The sequence below is a fragment of the Poeciliopsis prolifica genome, unplaced genomic scaffold, assembly GCF_027474105.1.
Source record: "Poeciliopsis prolifica strain line A6 unplaced genomic scaffold, Auburn_PproV2 SCAFFOLD007, whole genome shotgun sequence".
NCBI classification, from domain to species: Eukaryota; Metazoa; Chordata; class Actinopteri; order Cyprinodontiformes; family Poeciliidae; genus Poeciliopsis; species Poeciliopsis prolifica.
The window spans coordinates 13650671-13672474 of NW_026562382.1; the positions used below are offsets into that span (position 1 = coordinate 13650671).

At 36.6% G+C, this 21804-nt stretch overlaps 1 protein-coding gene across 1 annotated transcript in view; it reads left to right on the forward strand.

Annotated features, from left to right (window-relative positions):
* The window catches only part of abca12 (ATP-binding cassette, sub-family A (ABC1), member 12), a 65899-nt gene that overhangs the window by 5014 nt on the left and 39081 nt on the right, over nt 1-21804 (forward strand). Inside the window, exons 7-31 of the mRNA XM_055032055.1 lie at nt 257-427; nt 592-785; nt 1066-1184; nt 1320-1420; nt 1663-1809; nt 3145-3302; nt 3719-3852; nt 4504-4634; nt 4859-5017; nt 5183-5391; nt 5659-5792; nt 6233-6347; nt 7136-9742; nt 9939-10051; nt 10175-10242; nt 10338-10474; nt 10645-10775; nt 12278-12420; nt 14387-14554; nt 14728-14945; nt 17116-18021; nt 18177-18283; nt 20410-20516; nt 20974-21173; nt 21410-21480. Coding sequence (XP_054888030.1) covers nt 257-427; nt 592-785; nt 1066-1184; nt 1320-1420; nt 1663-1809; nt 3145-3302; nt 3719-3852; nt 4504-4634; nt 4859-5017; nt 5183-5391; nt 5659-5792; nt 6233-6347; nt 7136-9742; nt 9939-10051; nt 10175-10242; nt 10338-10474; nt 10645-10775; nt 12278-12420; nt 14387-14554; nt 14728-14945; nt 17116-18021; nt 18177-18283; nt 20410-20516; nt 20974-21173; nt 21410-21480 — 6748 coding nt within the window. The remainder of the gene's footprint in view (nt 1-256; nt 428-591; nt 786-1065; nt 1185-1319; nt 1421-1662; nt 1810-3144; nt 3303-3718; nt 3853-4503; nt 4635-4858; nt 5018-5182; nt 5392-5658; nt 5793-6232; nt 6348-7135; nt 9743-9938; nt 10052-10174; nt 10243-10337; nt 10475-10644; nt 10776-12277; nt 12421-14386; nt 14555-14727; nt 14946-17115; nt 18022-18176; nt 18284-20409; nt 20517-20973; nt 21174-21409; nt 21481-21804) is intronic.

A 21804-nucleotide genomic window follows, 5' to 3' on the forward strand; every position in this document is an offset into this window, starting at 1 on the left:
AGTGTAGAATGACTAAAGCTGGGTCTTCAGTCAAACCAGTGCATACAAGTCCTTGAGACTATAAAGAGCATTTTTTGTAGCTCTGTAGAAATGTATGAACACATGCAAAACTAATTGTCTGTTTCTAATAATTTAATTTATTCCACTTGATTATAATATATTAGTCCAATGTTTAACATTAGTGTAAGTGAATCGAATACATATTTTCTTATGGATTTTGAACTTTTAGTTGTAAATTCCAACCTGGGTCTTGCAGGAAACCATGAACGCAATTATGGAGTCAGTGAACTTTTTTAAGAAAGCTATCTGCACTGTTACACTTCCTTGGATGAACCAAACCTCACCCAAAGCAGTCACCCATGCTATGCTAACTTTCTGCAACTCCAACAACACTGTGTTAGAAGCCTCACTTCAAACAATGAACAAGGTATGTTTCAGTTTGTCATTTAAACCATCATTACCTTTTAATTTCATGGTGGTACAAAAACTAAAAATGATTATCTGTTCTTTCAGTCTATTTTGAAATTAATAGAGTAACGGCTCTTTTAACCAGTTCTGGACAGCAACTCAGACTTCTTTCTTTGCTCTCAGGTACTAACAGAGCTAATGATGACCAATCCGGATGAGATATTTTTGCTGGCAGGAGGGACAGTGATGTTTTTTGATCAGCTGCAAAATGAGAACTCAGTTTGGGAAACCCTTCTAGCCTTCCCCAAGCTCTTCTCTGCCAATTCTCTTGCAGACATGTTGAACAACACACAAACCCTACTCACAAACATGAAGAGGTAATATAATTTTACTGATGTAAAAGCACAGAAACCTGGTTATTTCACAACTTTTCCATATAAAGGTTTAAATAAAAAAAGACAGGTCTCTTAGATGGTAGTTGTCTAAATACTTATTCAAACTACCTCTACTCTGGTATATGCTTTCAAATACTATATTTAGCCTTCTTTTAAGCCTATAATTTCTTATTGACCTTGATAATTAATTTGTCTCCATGTGCATTGGTTCATTGATTGCCTGTTGTACTCACAGTGGTGTATTTTCTTATTCTTTCTTTAGCTTTTTGCCTGTAATCCAGAAGAACTTCCCTGACTCTGCTGACTTCATCTGCACGCTAGATTCAGTGCTTGATGGAAGTTTTGACGTCATCCACTATGTCCAGAACTGGCCCGGACAAGGTAACTTTAAAACATATTTTCTATTTGGATATGTATAAAGAGAATACCATCTCTTGCTATTTTAAGAATTATTTAAAAAGAAGCTGTGGAAATGTTTTGAACTGTCGTGCTAATGTGAGATTTAAATCTCTTTAGATGTTTCGATAACCCTTGGAGACATTGTCACATTAAGGAGTGACTCAGTCAGGGACATTGTGAAACTAATTCTACAGGAGGTTCACATACCACTGCACCAGGTAAATTCAGCAAAATGCAAAGTGACTACTGGCACAGGGTTACCAATATGGTCTAAACTGGGATTAAAACCTCCAGCTTTTACCCCAAGTGTCAATTAAGCAACCATTTGCAAAAATAAGACGACTTTAGAGTTGCAGTGCAGGTTTTGCCAAATCTTCAATATCTGGGGGGCGGATTTATTATGTCACTCCTCACTAAATAAACAAATAATGAATACAATAAACTGTCCTTCCTATTCTAGGCTGTAGGACTCATGTGGGACAAAGACATGGTGCGTTCTCACTTGTGTTTCAACAGCAACAACACAATGTGGTTAACAGCAGCATGCAGCACAGGCACTCTGGATATGGTCCTGAGTTGGATCTCTCCTGACAAAGTGGCAAAAGAGGTAGGGTGTTATTTCAAGTGTTTTAATCAGAATCAAAGGTAATGTGGAAAATTAGTATTGATTTAGTTGCTGAATGTTGTTTTCTATGTCCTCTTTTTTTGTTGCTGTGTCATGCTGCTAAATATACCCAGTGGTATGCAAAAAATCCCTGCTGACAACAGACAACTCCGGTTCTGGCAGTAACAGACCAGGAAACTTGAGTGCATTTAATTAGAAGTTAATTAACAGTCATTGGAATATGCATGATTGCAAGATGTCAACAAACATGGCTTGTATGTCCTTAATTTTCAGCTATCATAAGTAATTATGTGCATATATTGCTTCCACCAAATCACATTGGTACTAGGTTATTTCACAACTTTTCTCAGTTTTTGAGCAGAAAATAAAAATGTCTGCTTCATTTTCAGGTTTGCTATGGTTAGACCGGCCATCAGTGTTTTTTTTTTTTTTTTTTTAAATCTCTCTTTATCTAATGCAAAGCCCACAGTTCAGTAATAACGGCAGCCGGGCTGCTCTTATTTTACTGCCATGAGGAACAACTGACACAATGATCTGTAGTATCAAATTTGTGACAATTAGTTTTAATTATAGTCTATGTTGCCAACTGCTGCAAAGACTGAATTTCCAAATGAACTTATTTTCTTCGGAAGCCCATTTAACCTGATCGGTCTGACCTGAGAACAGAAATGGTGTAAGTTGTGTATCATACCCTGAGTATGTGGAACAAAAACATAATTTATGCCGATGATCTTGGAAAATTTGGCAACATGTATTCATGGGTGTGTCCAGTGTTGGACTTTTCTATTCACCTTTTCCTTTACACTTCTCATGTGTCCATCTTTTAACCTTTCTATTCACTTAACCTTTATATCTTTTTACTTTATGTCTATTTGATCTTAAAACAGTAAAAATGAACTCATTTGATGTGCTTCTCTGATGTAACACATGCTCTAAGAGTGCTAGAAAATGGAATATCTGATCATAGATTTTAGTGTATTTTTGTATTTATATATTTATTTATTGTTATTCTCATTCTGTACTTATCACACATCTTGCTTGACTAATTTGTCTAAGTTTAATGTAGAAAACATTAAACTTAGACAAATTAGTTTAATGTTTAATGTTAGTAAAACAATTCAGTCTGGAATTGTTTTACTTAAAAAAGTATGTGTAGGATTTCCTCTTCCGATAATGCACTTTATTTAGAAAGGGCCACTTTTCTACTCAAACATAAATGTCACCATTTGGTGCACTGTACCAGATTGTAGAGGAAGCTATTTTGCATCTGCAGTCACTTGACAAGTCAATGAAACTTTGTGACATTTTAAACCCAAGGTTTTCCTAGCATGGACAAAGCATGTGGCAGCAGATGATGTGTCTTTTGTGAGACAACAAGTGCAAAGTCTTATGGGAGATTCATCATCAAGGAAACAGAAAGTCTCCATGTCAAAGCGCAGCATAGACACAGAACCACAAAGCAATGAAGCAGAGCTGTAAGTACAAGGACATGTCTTCTTCACATGCAACCATTAATTTCAAGATTCATAAACTATTTTCAAATTTCGGTCATTTATTTAACATCTCAAAAATGAAAGGTTCATAGGCACATAGTTGATAGAATTATATTATGTTAAATGGCAGTATTTATTCTTATTGCAAGACACTGAAATAGCAATAAATTATTCAATGATTCTTTTTGTTATTCATATGGACTTTTTTCATCTTATAAAGGTGTTTGATATTCTTTTCATCTACTATTTACTAAAAATACACTGTAGATTCAATATTCTCTCTCCTCTCAACCTTGAAGGTTTTGAATTACTTCTTTATTAAAATCAGTCTTTGCTGTTGCATATTTGTACAAAAGAAACAGTTAATTTCACCTCTGTCCGACTTTTTGCTTTGGCAGGTTTATGGGAGTCACTCAAGTGCTGCTGGAGATCGCAAAAATTGATCCCGAGTTGGACAAGGTTGTTCAGAGAGCTCTCAAAACCAGTTTTCAGTCCATGGAGGCAGCAAGGGTGACTTTGTTCACTGTAGAAAGTAAGACTACAAACAAAATATGTTTATGTCTTAATAGCACTGTCCCCTTTTTTTTGTTTGTTTGTTTTAAATACCATACACTTCAACAGTTACAGTTGTATGATGATACATCCCATTTTACCAGGCCGATACTGCTGGTGGGGTTTTCTTTTAGCCCAATTGCTTTTTCTTCTAAAAACCATAAGACATAGGAAAGAAAAATGCACAGCAGTTTCTGTTATAGAAGTAGAACTTTGAAATCCAAAGGAATGTGAAACAAGTTTACGATTATTCCAAATTCTTAATATAATTATGCTACACAAGGCTTTTTAGACTTTCATTAAACACCGATGAAGTGAAAACTGACTTGGTCCAATTAGGAAAAGATTAACACACCTATTATAATAATAATGACCTTTCTGATTGACTTGTACATCTCTGAATAGTATGTATAGCTTTTTGTGTTGAGAAACTGAGAGCTGAATCACACATGGATACACTCTTTCTTTGGGGACTGACAAAAGAAATATAATCCTGACTTAAAATTAAGGACAAATATGGAAATGTATATTTTACTATCAGTTTCTTAACATAACATAACACTTTCCCATTGAATACATTATCAGCCAACCCGTTGTTTCATTGTTATATATTTGTTACTTATACTTACAGAAGTGATGAGCAATGTCCTGGAAGACGCAAAAAATCTACAAATGACCTATCACATGCTGCAGAAGAACCAGTCCGAGGCAGTAGCTTGGTTTAGCCGGGTAATAGACAGTGTGGTAGAAGTCATTGAGGAGGTAGGGTTATTCTATTTTAATTCAACATAGTTTGCTCTTCTGCTGAATAAATGTAAATTAATAAATGTACATTGCATCTATATTTGTCTTACTTTTACTCCTCAGGCTTATGAAGCCTGCAGTTTGTCTAACAACACTTTCAGCTTATGTTCTTTTCTTCAGTAGATATGATAGCTACCAGTCACATAAAAGTGGGAATATATACTTTTCTTGTATTTTTTAAGGTGGTGGAACGTGAGGATTGTGAGGAAGCTTTTGAGCCCTTTGAGTGGCTGCTGTCCTTCAAGACTGTAAAGGTAGAAGTGTGGAAATCTATGTTCTGTCAAAACATCTCTGCAGTGAACCAGGCTTTGCTGGTGGACTGGGATCCTATAGTGCAAAAGGTATACGTCACTCAACATTTTTAGAAACTTCTAAAATAATTTGTATAATTTTTTTTAAAATTCAATTCTCAAGATTTGAGGAAAGTGTATTAAATATGCTTCTTATTGTGTAATTTCTACTGCTATTTTGAATCTTGTTTGAAAATGTCACATTTTTACCTTCAGGCAAAAGAAGTGTACTACATCCTTACAGGCCAAGAAGACTTTAACCTGACACTTCCCATGATGCTCTCTGAGTGGAACAACTTGTTCAATGCCAGCATGCAATTCGGAAAATTTTTGCAGAGATTCATAACCCAGCTGAATCAAGACTACTGGTTGAACTGGATCTCTTGCCATCACACACATGACTTCAAGGAAACACTTCAACTGAGGTTTTACAATGTCTTTTCAGTGCACTTTCAGGACTTGTTTTTGTAGTTGCTCTAAAAACAAAGCAGTTCAGAATATTGTTTAGACTTTAAAATTACAATGACCATGAGCTGGAATTGTTCCTAATTCATAAATTTAAAAGTCATATTGACAAAGCTCCAAAAACAAGACTCGTGGAAAGTTGTGGCACTTTCCATGATGATGTTACAAATAAACAATGCACTTTCACTGCTAATCTGAAGGAGCCTTTGGTTTTGTTTTTTATGCAGTCTCATCATGTCATCGGAAAACTTGGGAGAAGAGCTCGAGGAGAGTGATTTCTGGCCCAGCATGAAGGATTTCTTCCACATCACTTACTGGATTCTGAACTACAGACCTGGTGTTGAAAAAGACCCACCAAACTGTAAGTGCAGCTGCTTTTCTTTTGTCTTTTTTCTTCTGTTCTGTTATCAAGAAGTTAGATAAAGGACTTGAAAAAATAAACACAATTTGACTCTATGTCCTGTGCACAGTTATAGATTGAGCCACTAAAAAAAACTCAGTAAAATATTCTCTGCAAAAGAAGAAGAACTTGGCTGAATAACATAAAAATATTTTTAATGTAACCGAACATTATTTACCAGGAGATCTGGAAAGTTTCTTAATCGTTTTCCACTGAAAACAACTCCTAATATACATCTATGATATGCATACTTTTGAACTAACCTATGTTTGCTGTGGGCCAGGATAATTTTCCTAAATACAGAAATTGATAGATGTTTACCAGTGACAATAAAAAAAAAAAGTATTTCCAGATATTGCTACAAAAGTGTCTTTTTCTCTTTTTTTTAACTTTATTTTTAGGCTGTGTTAATGCCCAGTCAATGGCCCTTCATTGTGACACTGGCCTGGAGTGGTCGAAGTTTGTCAAAGCTGCATTGGATGCTGTGACGTCAACAAATGAAGATGTCCTTCTGAAGTAAGTGTCAAAAACTATTTGTATTCATTATATGAGGTAATTATGTGAACTTTGTCTCCCTGTGGACTTGACTTACCTTCAAGAGCTTTTAAGCATTAATTATCAAACACTGCTACTTAGAGGAATGGTCTTTTGTCAAATGCTACATCTATGTTTATTGTCAATCCTATTGGTTGGAAAATACAATGTCACATAAAATAACAGATATTAGACAGTATCAGGATGAGATAAATGGACAAACTTCTCATCCCGTGGGGCAAAAAACAAAAGCAAAACACAAACACATGCAGGCACAGTTCTAAGGTACAAACCTCTGCCAAGGTTAATAAGCAAGATATTAAAGATTTACTTTGTTATTTTGCTCATTTTTGAATTTCTCTTTCACTGAGCTCCAACATTTTCTCAAGATTGGTGGAATTTAGTGAGGTAGTAAATTAACACATAAAGAATCACTGAGTTCACAAATTTAAAAATAATAAGATTGTAGTTTTAATTATTTAATTAGAAATTCTCATAGCTGGTTTTACAATTAGAGTAAAGGACAGTACATCATTTTTGATGTAAAAATACATAAGAACATATAATAAAAATCATCCCACATCCACAGTGTGGAGAGCACATGAAGGTGGTTGTTGTGGCAGCTGACAAATCTGTTTGAACTTGTTCTTCTATGACCTTTTCGCTTTCCACATTGATTTTTATACTGTTTTCTTGCTTAATTATTGTAGTTGTTACATTAACATAGCTAATCTTAATTTTTGTTCTTATTTTCTATCCAACTCTTATAGTGCTTTAAGAGGAACAGTGAGTCTGCTGCAGCATGTGTATGGGGAAGTCTACAAAAATCTGACAGCCACGTATTTAAAACATACGATTGAAGCGGGAGATGCACTCTCTACCTATTTCATTAAGTTGGTTCTGGACCTGGATGGCTTTGTCCAAACAATCATTGCTCTGCCTAACCAAAATATCTCAGACCCTGCCGTCATAGGTAGGCTCATCAGTGATTTGTTAGAATCCGCAGGTCTTAAACCACTCCAGCCTCTGCTCTTCAACAGTGCTCCAGTTAATGCCTCCACAGTTCTTAATGCAGTCTTACAGATAATCAAGCTCAACCCCCAGCTATTTACCTCCCAAGAAACCGACTTAGCAATGAAAGGACTGGAGCACTTAATTATGGAGTTCTTGTCTTTGGAGAGTAATCTGACACTTTCTTTCTCTGACATCTTGAGACATAGTCTGCTAACATATTCAGTTTCTATTAAACCTGAAGATGCTGCCTTCCTCAAAGAGGCAATGTACGGTTTCAACAATCAGTCCTTTGATGAAGTCATCCTTGATGTCGTGAAGCTTCTGCAAACTCTAGCTGATTCTCCAGATGGTGACCCAACCAACATAATTCTTGGATACCTACGCCAGTTTCAAGAGATTGTAACTTCTCTCTTCAGACAGCAAAAAATAGAGCATCTTCTGTCAACCAATGGCCAACTAACTGCTGCACAAGTCACTGACCTTCAGGGAGCCTTCATGGACCTTCTTAACTTACTCAACCCTGACAACCCCCAGGGTCTCTCTCAGGTTGGACCAGATGTTGCCCAGGACCTTATCATTCAGAGGTTGGTGGCTTTCCTCCCGCCCAATGTTCAGGAAAATGTCACTCACTTTCTACAGAAGTTTAAAGCTCTGCAGAATTTGGTTCCCAAATGTGAAGAAGGCAAGAATTGCTTGGAAGGAATTTCAGAAATCTTTACCTTACTTGATAACGTGATAGAATTTATGCTTGCAGTGGGTGGCGATACAACTGTCACAATAACACTGGCCAACAATGTCCCCTGGAGCCAGGAGCTGGAAGAATTTAGCACAATAGTCTTTTCGCTCATGCTGTCACCGAATGATACAGCCCATGTAGAAACATTCAAACAGACTCTTTATTTCATGAAATTAGTCACGGAGATGCAAAACATCACAACATCTAGTCTCAAGAATATTCTGGAACAGTCAAACCTAACTGGGTCCGATCTTCATGAAATTGCAACACTTGCTGGAGCTTCCAACCTGACAGATCTGGTAGTAAAGATGGTGAACATTTTCACTGATATTGACAAAACGTGTTCTGGACAAGAGAGAAACCTGACAATGACAACGGACTGTTTTCTCGGATTGATAAATGACATTAGCAGCTTTCTGGCAATCACACCAGCTCTCCAAAATGAAGCAACCCTCCTGTTTTTCATCTCAGATGTTGTCACAAAAAATCTTAGAGATTTCAACCAAGTGGACTTCAGCTCTGATTCTGACACTGCTATTGTGCAAACCTTGGAAACTATCTTGACCAATATCAAGATGATACTTGAACTGAACCAACAGAACAATTCAGACATCATTATGGAAATCACAATGGTGGAGCAACTGATACAGCTGGTCACTGACATGGAACCATTTAACCGCTTAAATACTACCTCAATGGAGGACCCACTTCGTACGCAGAAAGTCTTCCTGGAGCTTATGGATTGGTATTTGACGAAGCTGGAAATGATCACCAGAAACAGTTCAGTCTCAAGGTTCCTACGTGACTTTTTCCATGTCACAAAGATTCAAGTGGCAGCCCAGTTGTCTCAGATTGAGTTCTCCTTGTATGTCAGTGAGAAGATTGAGTTTCTGACGAACAACCTGCAGTACCCATTGGATGGTGCAGACTTGAGTGTCATTGGACAAACAACGATTGAGATCATTCGCCACCTGTTGAACTACACAACCACCATGATGGAGCTTCAGGATAACATTCCAGGCGTGAACCAGCTGCACTCTATTCAGTTTCAAATCAAACTCAACCTTGACGTCATTGAGAGATGGATAAAACAGCCAAACGTCCCATTCCTCCTTTCTAGCATGCTCCAGTGGGGAAACTCTTCAACTACGTTTTCCACCTCTGTGAGAGACCTAAATCTCCTGCTGCAGACCGTTGCTCCTTTGATAGACGAAGATGTGGCAGCATTCCTCTTGACAATAACCAACATCACAGAGGCTTTCAACAATGCCATAAGAATCGCAGAGCAACCAGGTGAATTACAGAGCGATGTCTTTATAGCGTCGATCCTCACTGGCATCCACAGAGCCCTGCAGATCCCTGGTCCAGTCATGGGGCCCCCTTCACCTGCTGAGCAGCAAGACATTTTGGGAATTGTGGAAGGTTCTCTAACTCTTATTACTGACAAAGAGATGAGTTTTGCCTCATCACGGAACATCTCCCTACTCATCCTGGAGAGAGTTGAGAAAGTTATCCAACAAACAATACTAAAAGACTTTGCAGAATATCTGCTGCCAATGGTCAAACTGCTCACTACATACTTTGAGAGTGCATCTACATCCAGTGGGCCAGATCTGTGGAATCAAATGTGAGTAATGGTGTTGCTTTTGCTAAATTCTCATGGAGTAAAATTATCACAGTTCTTGTTTTCACAGTTGAAAAAATATGAGAACATTTTGATTAGAAAAAACAAACCAGAAAAAAGTAGTTGAAAAGAAAATTTTAACATTTACAAGAGGAAGACTAAAATGGATAGCACTGTTGTATTTTGCTTTGTTTTCAAGAATATTGAATGAGATGAAGGCCATCAAGAGCTTCCTGCCTCCAAACTCAACAGCACAATACTACATATCTGTCCTCATTAAGATAACAGACTACATCTTGAACCCTGGCCAAGGTAAGTCAGCATCTTCGTGTAGTTATTGGGGAGACGTCATGCTAAATCCTGATGATTTCTGACATTTGTTTGCATATTGAGCATTACAAATTTAAGTTGACAAAATGTTCCATATAATTTCAGGCAACATGAGTCTCTGGGAGAGTTTTGAGGGAGCGTCAATGCAAACTTTACCAGCTCTTATTGGCAAGGTGCAGTTTATGTGCTCTCATACATGTAGTGTCAGAACCTTTGCAACAAAAGTAATAAAGTTATGGCTAATTGTGTGCGTTTGTTTCAATAACAGCTGGCTAAACCTGTGGGAATGTTCTTGCAACTTGTAATAGAAGGCCCACCTTCAATGTCTTCAGACATTTTCAGCCTTATTGTTCCTGTTTTGGAGCAGGTGATGACTGGGAATGCAGATCAAAACACATGGGACAAGTAAGCGCAATTATTCAGAGCAATATAAATAGATATAAGAAATAATTACCTGGTGTTTTCAAGTTGCGTAAAATCATAAACTGATTGTGTCAAATTATGCATTTTTTTCTCCCTCAGTTAACAGACAGATAAAGTTGCCTTAATTTAAATTTTATTTTCTTCTGCACCAGCCTTAAACAGATGCTGGAAGGCCTGCTGTCAACTTTCGAAGGAGAAGAAATATGGGGCAACATCTCATCTGTCATGCCTGTTTTTGAAAAACTGACTGAAGCTGTGGTGAAGAGCATGCAAGCGGAGAATGGTGAGACAACCAAGAGACACAACAGACACACAAAAAAAAAGTCTTACAGGCAAACCGCTGACTCATCTAGATGAAGCATGTTTAAATGTTTTTTGTGTTGTATTTATATTCTTTGTTTTGTATTTATATTCTTATTATATTTACTGTGTACCTTGTATTTAATTTGCATTTTTTTGTATTCTTTTGTGTATGCTTACTGTGTGCCACATTTTTGCCTGTGAGCTGCTGGTAACTATAATTTCCTGAGGGAGTCTTCCCAAGGGATCAATAAAGTCAAGTCTAAGTCTCTCTCTAAGTCTAATAGCTAAAAGGAATAAGACACACATTGTGCAAGTCATGTAAATTTGCAATTGTACCAAGAGTATGCAATCTTGCCTCTAAGCCTTATTTTGATATTTTAAACATCTATGTTATTCACAAAACTATTCACAAAAAATGGCTAAAGTAGATAGGCAACTCTATCTACCTTAGCCATTTTTTCTAAATTATAGTGTGTTACATTATGGTTTTTGCCGCTAGACAGGCAAACAAGCACATGGTCAAAACATGTGATTGTGTGAGCTTTGACGGGCAATTTTGCCCGTAATCTTTTTTTAATGCTCACTTGATACACCAGTTTTATTTAACTAATTTGTATTTTATAGTCTCCTTTGAAAATGTACAACTTTAAGTGCAAATTTTGTGTTGATATTTAGCTCAAATCTCACTAAAGATTGAAGTACACTCCAGAGGTTGTTTTCCAACTGATCTGTTCTCCCTTGTTTAAAAAAACTATTTCAACACTGGTAAAAAGAAGACAAAAGAGAGAGTTTGATTTGGCATTGCTCCATATATCTCTATGTATTTTTTGTATTGTTTTATTTAGTTACAAGTTAACCTTTAGACACATATGCTTTTGTGAAAGCACATATAAATGAAGGGTTTTGGTAAACTTTTAGAAAGCAATTAAAAGTAAAGACAGGTGAGATAACTTTTCTACTCAAAGCACCTGAAGGTGCATTTCCATCTCCTTTGAGGAGCTCTCCCTTGGGATCACCAGTGGTGTTTTGACTTTCAAAACTGCCTCATCCCAAAATATATTCTTATCAGAAATTGCACCGAGATTTGAAACTTTTCAAACTTTTTCATTATTTGATCTGCATGTCAGCAAAAGTTAGTATCAGAAAGGCTCAGATAAGGCTGTTTTGTTCTGTAACATTGTCTCATTTTCTGTGAGTCCTGACCTGATCTGACTGACACCAGCTATGTTTATACAAAGTAAAATGACAAAAAAAAGACAGAAGTTATGTGATGTAGGTACTTTGATAGAGGTAGTCATATTTAATCTAAGAGAAAATGAAGAAAACGGCAGTACTATCTCAATTATGCATCAGTGTTCCTACACATTATCTGATCTTCATTAATCTCAAATTAAAATGCATAAAGGAACAGTGTCTGTACATTTTTCAGTTAGCTTATAGAGGTAATTTGCATTTGTTAGTTTCACCTTTTCTTCTTCTCAGTAATGCTACAAAGCCTTCAGATGCCCCTGATTGCCCTGATGAGAGACATTGGACTGGCTGTGAACACTAGTCATCTCAACATGTCTGAGCTCTCAGAAGGAATACAGTTTGCCATTCAAGGGACTCTTCAAGCAGCCCAGCAGGTCAGTCAGCTTTCTTTTCAGTCATCATTCACAATCATTTGCAGTTTCCTTTTGTTATAGTAGTCTACATGTCTGCGTTTGAGGTGGACAACGAAGCTATCACACCAGCTGTCATGCATTGTTGCATTTGGCAAGAGCCGTTTCTTATCCTTGTCTCATGTCTTGTTTTTTCAACAACTTCTAGATATCTGATTGATGTATCAAAACTATCTTGGTTTTTTTATAACTTAATCTGTATGTTCTAACTACTTGAATAGGCATCTGCAGATGTACTTATCTCAACAAGGTTTGAGACAGACAGTATTGTCATACTGGAATATAATGTGGGTATGACTTTAGTGGTAAACAGTCCAAATTACTAATTTTCAGAATACAGAATAGCTGATGTTGCATGCAAGCAGGAATTTATTGATAAATTATTCACACTACATATATTTGTGAAAATTTTACTCTCCAGGTAAAAAGTAAGATTTCAAAAGTGTTTCTGTTTTGTGCACTGGTATTGTTGCCTATTTTTTAAGGAAAAAGAACATTCAAAATAATAGTATCATAATAATTTATATTTCACATGTGGCTCTGAAAGAGAAACATTTTATTTTGCTCTTTTTTGCCTGCATTTTGTGCCCACATAGTCAAGCACTGGCATATAAATTCAGTATTTCCTCATAGCTGCATATTTTTACATAAAAACCAACCCCTTAGCGCCACTATGACTTCGCCAGCAATATAATGTCTTAAACCCTTCTCTTCCTCTGACTTAAATTGCTCAATATTTGAAATCATTGCCAACATAAACTGAATGGCTTTGTTCACTTCCGCTGCTTCATAACACCTTCTGTTCACTGATTGACCCAGTTGAAGTTCAACCAGAAAAATTTAACTGTATGGGAGAAATTCCAGATGGCATCCTGAAGGGAGATGAGAATCTAGCGGAGCTGCGTATGAAGCTATGGTTCATCTTTTTAGATTTTTATTGTTATAAAATGTTAATTTTTATGACAATTTGTCTAGAGATATGACAATTTATCCCATGGGGTATACAATCAAATCACATTCTCTACTATTACCTAAAAACTTTGGATTACTCTCATTAAAAAATAGCAAATTATTCAAGGTCAAACTAAAGTAACTGTTGGCCATAAGGTGATGTTTGTTGGAGTCCTACAACCACATTTTTCACATTGAGTGGGTTATGGAAAATAACTCTAACTTGCTATGTGGTTGTCAGAGTGAGTAAAAATAGTTCCCCTGGCTAGTACAAATTGATTCATGGTTGGTATGAACTTTGCAGATTATCATTTTCCTAATTTCATACCTGTAAAAGTAGGTATTGAGGATAAGCAAATGACATATAAACTTTAAGCTTTACCAACCTACTGCTGAGATCCGAGTGTGCTTTTTAACTTTTTATGTCAGAGCGTCTGCCAGAATACTAATTCTGCTCTTCCATAATTAGAATTTCCCTCAGTTGCTGTGTAAAATTTTAATTTTTTAACAGCAAGAGAAAGTTGGTGTTACTATGTTCCTTGGTGTTTTTGTTTGAATCTGCACATTTCCTCATCAAATTATCTTATAAAATTATTTTAAAAAGAGCCATCCTAATTAATTTCCCTATCATATAAAAACCATCATGCAGCAGAGAAAAGTATGTGTCTTATCTTGCAGAACACATGAATACCTTCAGAGTCTAGACATGGAAGAGAGACTATATAACACTTCAGTGTTTGTGATTTATACAGTGTTTATGTGGGCGTATAAGATTAACACAATGAAAAACAGATACCTGTGGGAGAATTACCCCTTGTTCTTTCTAAACCTCAAAAGAAGAGATATTTGGATCTTCCCCTTCTTACCCCCACCCTGCAGTCTTTTGTGTTTTTGGCACAATGTTCTTTTTTCAGCCGGTCATTAGAACATTGTATGGAACATGATATAAGATTTTTTTTTTCCTTTTTTGTCTTTTTAGGCAAGTGGCACACTGAACTGCAGCAACGCCCTTACAGCCTGGGAGCCTGTTGCAGAGGCAGCAGGGGTAAACCTTTCCACATTTGCTGTGTGGTGCAACATCAGCCTGCAGCCTGTTTTGGATGCCTACGCAGCAGCAATCACCGACTTGTCCCACCTGAACATGAGTGTGAGTAGGAGCATGGCAAATTAAAATGCAAACTACAAATGTTTGTAAAAAAGATAAATAAAAGTGATTTCTTGGAATTAAAAACTGTTTCAACACTTGGTGGCAGTGTTGTCACTTAGGAAATAAACAGTTTTGATTCTTACACTCTTTTTCTCCTGCATGCTTCTACACAGCACATGGGCATGGAACCAATAAGTGTGAGCTTGGCAGCTGGCAGGATTGTCAAAACATTACAATCTCTCTATCACGTCAGCATTAACCGCACAGATGTGATACAACAGTTCATCAAGACTCTCTCCAGCCAGTTCCTGCAGCTTACAGGCATGCATTTGAGCTACGAGGGACACATACACTGGTACAGGCTGCTCCAGGACATGCAGTTGCAAAGCAGGTCAGCCACAATTGGATTATGTTGTTCCTAACACGATGTGCTCTTTACTCTTGTTATAATTTGGGTGCTCTCAAGGAAGAAAATCACTAACCAATGTGTTAGTGTTGAATCTGGTGATAATTATTCAACTCACTAAGAGCTGTTATGACAGTAAATCTTATCAAATTAACTTAGTGGTCTATTTAGGTCTCCAGGAAACCCAAGCAATTTTCCCATGGTAAATGGCTTAAAAGACAAAAACATAGAATGAAAAAAAAGGAGCATGATGTTGCTAATTTTTTTTTTCAATAGAAACAACCCTTATGGGATTTAACCAACCAGTTTGAGGACAGTTTGATTGGGTACTACTGCATCAAACACCAATCCCAGTTATTTTCGTCATCAGCCAGTACATAATTGCAGCGCAACACTTCACTGAAGCTAATAAAGCCATATTCGTTAACTACAACGCAGCAGCTTTAAAATGCTGTAAAATTATACACCATGTTTCATCAGTATTACAGTTCACTCACTTGCTAGCTTCCAGATGCAGCAGTCTCTCCAGTTCTTTCCTAAGTTCCCTTTTCTGCTTATAGTGTCAGATATTTTTGTCCCAACTGGGGTTTGTGTAGGTCAGACTCAATATACTACTCTAACATGGGTTAGTTCAATTAAAATAGCTGCTGTAATGTAACTTAACATGTTTTCTATAATGTGCATTTGTTTCTAAACCCACAGTGAATAATGAACTCATATCCTGATCATATTTGCTTTAGTGTTCATCTAATATTAGCATGTTCCCTCTCTTTTTAGACATGACTTTATTCACCTTGTTATATAATTCAATGTGATTCTAGTTTATCATGCTCTAACAAAGATGCTCTCCTTTGAAAACAATCAAAATAATAAATGGTCATGAAGGTACTCTTTGCAGGATATTGAAGGTTATTTAGTAATTATCTTTATTTAGCCATGAAATATATGACAGTGATATTTTTTTACATAAGTCCAATCCAAAATCATACTATGCATAGAAGTTAGTCAGCCCATGTGATCAACCTCAACCACCTTATACCATTTATTTACAACTTTCATTTCCTTCATCTGGACATGATTTACCTTGTTTAGAAGGATCACAGTATTGTCTTTTCTGTGCTCCACAAAACATGTGCTGCTTTGAATGATTGGGAAGTTAAAGGATGGTGTTAAAAAGCTGTGTGAGATGTCTAAGCGCATCAGACAGAGCAGGTCACATGACTCATGGCAGAGGGAATTGCTGCAGCTTCTCTCCTATTCTGAAAGCTATTGCAAAGAATGAAAAAAGCTTAATTTCTAAGCTGAAAATTGGTGATTTTATCACCAAAATAATGTACATAAGCTTTCATACAGTTTCTCAAACTGTGCTAATAAAAGCAGGCTGTACTTGTAAAAAACTGTCTGTGCAAAACTAATATCACTGGGGAAGTGGGATATATAATCAGAGACAGATCAATGGCAAATATTGGGAACCAGAGTTTTGTCAAACACTTTTAATGATTAATTAAAAGTGCCGTAATCAGGACTCTGGACTGAAACCTGAGATTGGATCAGGTCGTCCTTGATCATTAAATGATGTGCTGTACAACAGCGACAAAAGAAAACATTTCCATTGAATTCTGTTTAGAGCATAGACCTTTCGAGACAATTTCACCTGCAGCTTACATGAACTCATCATGAACCTAATACTTAATTTGCTGTGACCACATTATCCACAAAGCACCACTGAAACCTATTTGATTCATACATAATTACACAGGGAACTGAAGTGGTCACATTTGCATTCGAATTGATTAATTTAACGCTGGTCTGACTGAAAACAGGCAGGTCTGAATAGATAGTAGCTTAGCCTTCTTCTCTTAAAATTGATTTCTCATTTTATGTCGGCACCATTAATGAGCCGGGCATGGGAATAGGGATCATAATCTGAGTATCCCAGGGAATCAAACAGGTCTAACTACATGAGTTACATCTCTTAAATCTGTTCCTGAGGATGAAGGGTGAGATTGGAAATGTCTTTTTCTTCCAAATCTGAAAAGGAAAAAAGAAAGGTTTTGGGAATCATTGCAATAAAGAATTAGAATAAAACAAAATGTTATTATATTATGCAAATGTATTTACATTTTGACATTCATTAAATGTCTTCTTTCCACAGTTTGGTTTCCATCAGACAGCTTTCAGATGAATTGCTTGATGTGGCTCCTTTCCTTCAGTCCTACATTGAACCTGTGTTCAAAGCACTGAGGCACGTTCTGGTCAACTACCATCTCACTGAAAGTAGCAGCTCATCCCAGGAGCTCATTGAAGAGGCAGCAGTGATCTTCCTAACCTCTGCAAACATCACTTTGAATGACATCTTCCCCGAAGTGTCAGGGAATGCTTCTGGAGTTAATTTGGCCTTTTTTGCTGACACAATAGAAAATATAATTAAACTGATTGTCGATACAAGGGCTTTTGGACATTTGCCTGTGGTGTACCAGGCCATGGAACACTTCCTGGCAACAAACAGCACTTACTTGATGGTGGAGCATGTGTATGAGATGTCCATGTGGCTAGCCTCAACTGAAACATTTGGACTGGAAATGCTGAGTCAGGCTCTTTCCAAGACATATGAAATCGTCAGACTTCCATTAGCTATCCTGACCAGAGTGAGTGTGGGTGTGGAAACTGCAATGTACGAAGAGCTGGTTGGAAACATGTTGGCAGCGTTTCACCAGTTTGTTGGCACTAGTGGTCTACCCCCAATGTCCAGCGGCAACCATGAAATGAGGAGCAGGCGGAAACGCGACCTGTCACTGATCATGACAAGAGACCCCATGAATGACATCATTGATATGTTTCAAATCGACTACCCAGCCATGTTCAGAGCCATCTCTGTCCCTCCGACCACAGCAGACCTGACAGAGACAGCCCATGTGTTGTTTTCAAATCCTGATCTGAATATTGTGATGAAGGGAGCAACAAGAGGCATGCCATGGAGCTTGAATGCTTCACGAGAAGACACTATCGACGCCACCCTTGGGATGTTCGCCTTCATTACTCATCCTCATGTTTTTGAGATGTAAGTGTTCCTTTAAAGATTAGCCAAAGAAAGAAAATTGTTGTGTACTCTACAATTTTTCTAGTCTAAACAATGATAAGTCTAACTTACTCTTCCTTGATTGTCTTATATGGTAGTCTGGGTTATATAAACATTTTTGTTACAATTTTCCTCAGGCCATCAATGGATATTCTGACAAATGCTGCTGAGATGCTTCCTGATGGTTTGCCATTTGCCTCTGAGATCAAAACCATTAGCAGGGCACTGGCAAGTGAATCTCCAGGTAATAAAAAAATGTTTTTTGTACTATTCTCTCTTGTTCTGTGTATTTTATAGACTTTCATGTAAAATCCATAAAAACACTAAGAGTGGAATTGAACATTTGTGCTTCAGTACTGTCTTTGTTTTCTTTTTTCCACTACATTAACATCAACACATGTTTGATGATTGCTTTTTACATTAGTGTAACTAGAAAAATAAGAGCTTCTTGTCCAAAACTTGATTGAGATGGCATTTATTTATTGAAATTCAATAAGTCATTAAATAAATATACATATTGGATCACTTTATGAAACTTAAAGGAATACGTTAAATAAATGAAAACATTTGATTTTTCAAAAATAGTGGAAATTAGTAGTTAAATATTTACATAAGAAGAAAATGAAAAAAATACATGAGAAAATAATGTATTAAAATTCATATTATTAGTTAAAATGCATGTAATTTATTTTATTAGATTTTTTTATATTTTGAAGCAGATTACCTTACTATTAAACCTGGTTGTCAATGCTGACTCACATTATGACAAGGTTGGATTTTAAGTCAATTTGAGTTGAAATTAATGATAGAATAATACAATCAATATTTAGTAAGGTATTTTCATTTTTTATATTGAATAATTTCACCATTTTGAATAACTAGGAATTGTTATTAAATGATTACATTTTACAATCTTATTGAAATAATTGTATATATGAATGTTTTAAAATTATTATTATTATTATTATTATTATTATTATTATTATTATTATTATTATTATTATTATTATTATTATTATTATTATTATTTGGGATTGGGACACTTCTGATGCTCTCCACTCATCTGGTAAATTACAAATTACCAAAGCAATGCAACATTTAATCTTAGGTCATTTCAGATTATTTTTATTATGCCAGTGCCATATTAATTTAATTTTGAGCCACATTGCTTAAAAAAGAGGCCTCTGTTACATAGATTAGATTATATAGGAATATATAATCAAACAATCCAGTTTGTACAAATCCAATCCAATCCCATAATTCAATTTGACTATGATTGTTAGACAATATGGTCATATTCAGATGATCATGTGATGTCAAATGGTAAAAAATGATCTATCTAAGAAAACCCAGCCAACTACATGGGGTTATTGATTTAAATATAGTAAATAAATCAATCAATCAATAAATAAAAAAAATACGTCCATGCATGTAAATTCAGATTTAGCTACTTATTCCTTTACTTGCTGTTGCTACAACTTGTAGCCACTGTGACAGCCTGAATGTATAAATACAGCCTGCCATTAAACAGTCACGCAGCTCGGAGCATCGTCACCCTATAATTTATAACGGTTGCAAGACCAAGGGAAGACCATAAAACATTTTGTTAGTGCTGTTGTAACTGCACATATGATTACAGCGCTTTGAATATTCACTCTGCAGATATGAAAAATAAGACTTCACACCGACTTAGCTTCAACTCCCAAAGAGCCCAAGGCCATGTGGCCCATCTCCAACAGAAAGCCACTCAGCACCTTTTTAAATCTCATTAGCAAAGTAGAATTCAATCACTTATCCTGTCCGCCCTCGCTAAATGTCTCCCCTCGCACTCGCACAAGCATGCATCCATGACCTCTTTTTAATATGCTTCTGTGCTTGTGCGATAATGTTTTTCTGTGTGCATGGAATCCTTTGTGAGCAGGTTCAGTTTCCAGCTCTCAAACCCCACTAATAAACACTGCAAACTGCTGTGGTTGCAAAGACCTCAAGGTATTGAGCAGCCTGAGATTAAACATTACATTTGTCTAATTTTGGACTAATTAAATATTCTGTCATCCCATCTTGCAGCCTGAGGTGGTGCTTTTCTTAGGACTTGTCAGATGCGTTTTTATGCATGACGGCGTCTAGGACTGCTGGCCCTTCTGGCCCCATCAGTCCCGCGCGTAGCTTTACTTTAAGCACATCATTTGCTGCTCATTGCTCAACGACGATACCACCGTAATGGCGCGTGTCGTAATGAAGCCCAGTGGGATGTCATGTTATTCTGTCACCTCGCAGGCCGAACTCTTTAAGATTCCAGACACTAATGGCATCTCTCTCAGCCTCCCTTTTTTCACCTCTGCATCTCACTGTCTTTTCCACCTGTCACAGAGAACCTGAGAGTCATGCAGGAAGCCATCCAGACAGTCATCAAGCTCCTTCAGATCAGCCCAACTGACCCATGGTACACATATCAACTACACCAACTGAGATCTGAGGTTTGTGCATTAACTTGCCTGTCATTTATTTTTATCATATGGTAGTGACTCAGACAAGGTGAAGGTTGCTGCAGATTGTATTCACAGATGCAACCATTTTGAAATTCAGCTTAAATTTGGTGCTGTTTGCCACTCTTCAAGATATTACCTAAGGTAATCACTTTGAACTGCTTAAATTTTTAAAGCAAAAAAATCATCAATAAAGTCTACTGTCAGAACCTAGTTCTTAGTTTCACTTAAATTATCAAGGTTTTAAGATTTTGTGCTGTAATTGAGTGACAGTATTTTCTTCTTTGCACTTCCTTAGAACTACAAACAATTATTCAACAAGATATTCTTGTGTGTGTTTTTGTGTGTATGTTATTACTAATGTGTAATGTATTGTAGTGTCTAAATATGTATTTGATAATTTTATATCATGAGTTCACTGTACTCATAGCCACTTTGTGTCCTACAGGTGTGTGTTTTGGAGAACGCAGATTCGGTGGCCCTGCTCTTGCAGTCACTCTCCATAAAACCTGGGGATCTCTGTCACACAGTTTTGCCAAGCCTGCAGGTCTTGGCTGACGCTGTACAGAGCAACAAAACCTCCCTGTCAGAAATCGGCTTCCAGGCTTTAGTTGGAGATCCCAGCAGATACAATCTCCAGTCAGACTGGTACGAACATTTCCCTCATCTGTCTGAGATTTCTTTCAATGAGAAATTGTCCAAAGAAGCATGCAAACATAATATACAAAATGTTTCTGGTTCTATATCATTCATGGTTTTTTTAAGAGTCAATTAACTGAACGTATTTAATCAAAGGATGATGGTGTGTTATCCCATTGGAATAAATTAAACAGCATAAATTGCAATATTTTTTATTTGCAAACTTCATTTATATGTGGTTACAGGACTGCTTTGTTGAGTGAAACGCTGGGATTGAACATCAGCAGTCTGAACTCGGTCAATATTTCTGACCCAGGTGAGTCTGTCAGTCTTTACGTCCTTTCTTAATACTGTCATTGCCGTAGTTAAAGAAATTTCAGTTTTGTCAATAGGCTTTGGTTTTAATTTTAAATTCATTCGGACTCAATTTTCTTTGACTTTATTTTATCTAAGATTTCTTAATCTTCATCCATTTTTTCTCAGCTCCATTAAATTGGAGCTTACCGTGATCAAATATTACCGTGTACACATTTTAAACGTTTAAGCACCTCCCCATCTTTTTGATAAGAATATATAACTACCAGCCACTTTATAAAGTATAGGTAAAGTGTACCTTATAAAGCACACTTATAAGAGGCCG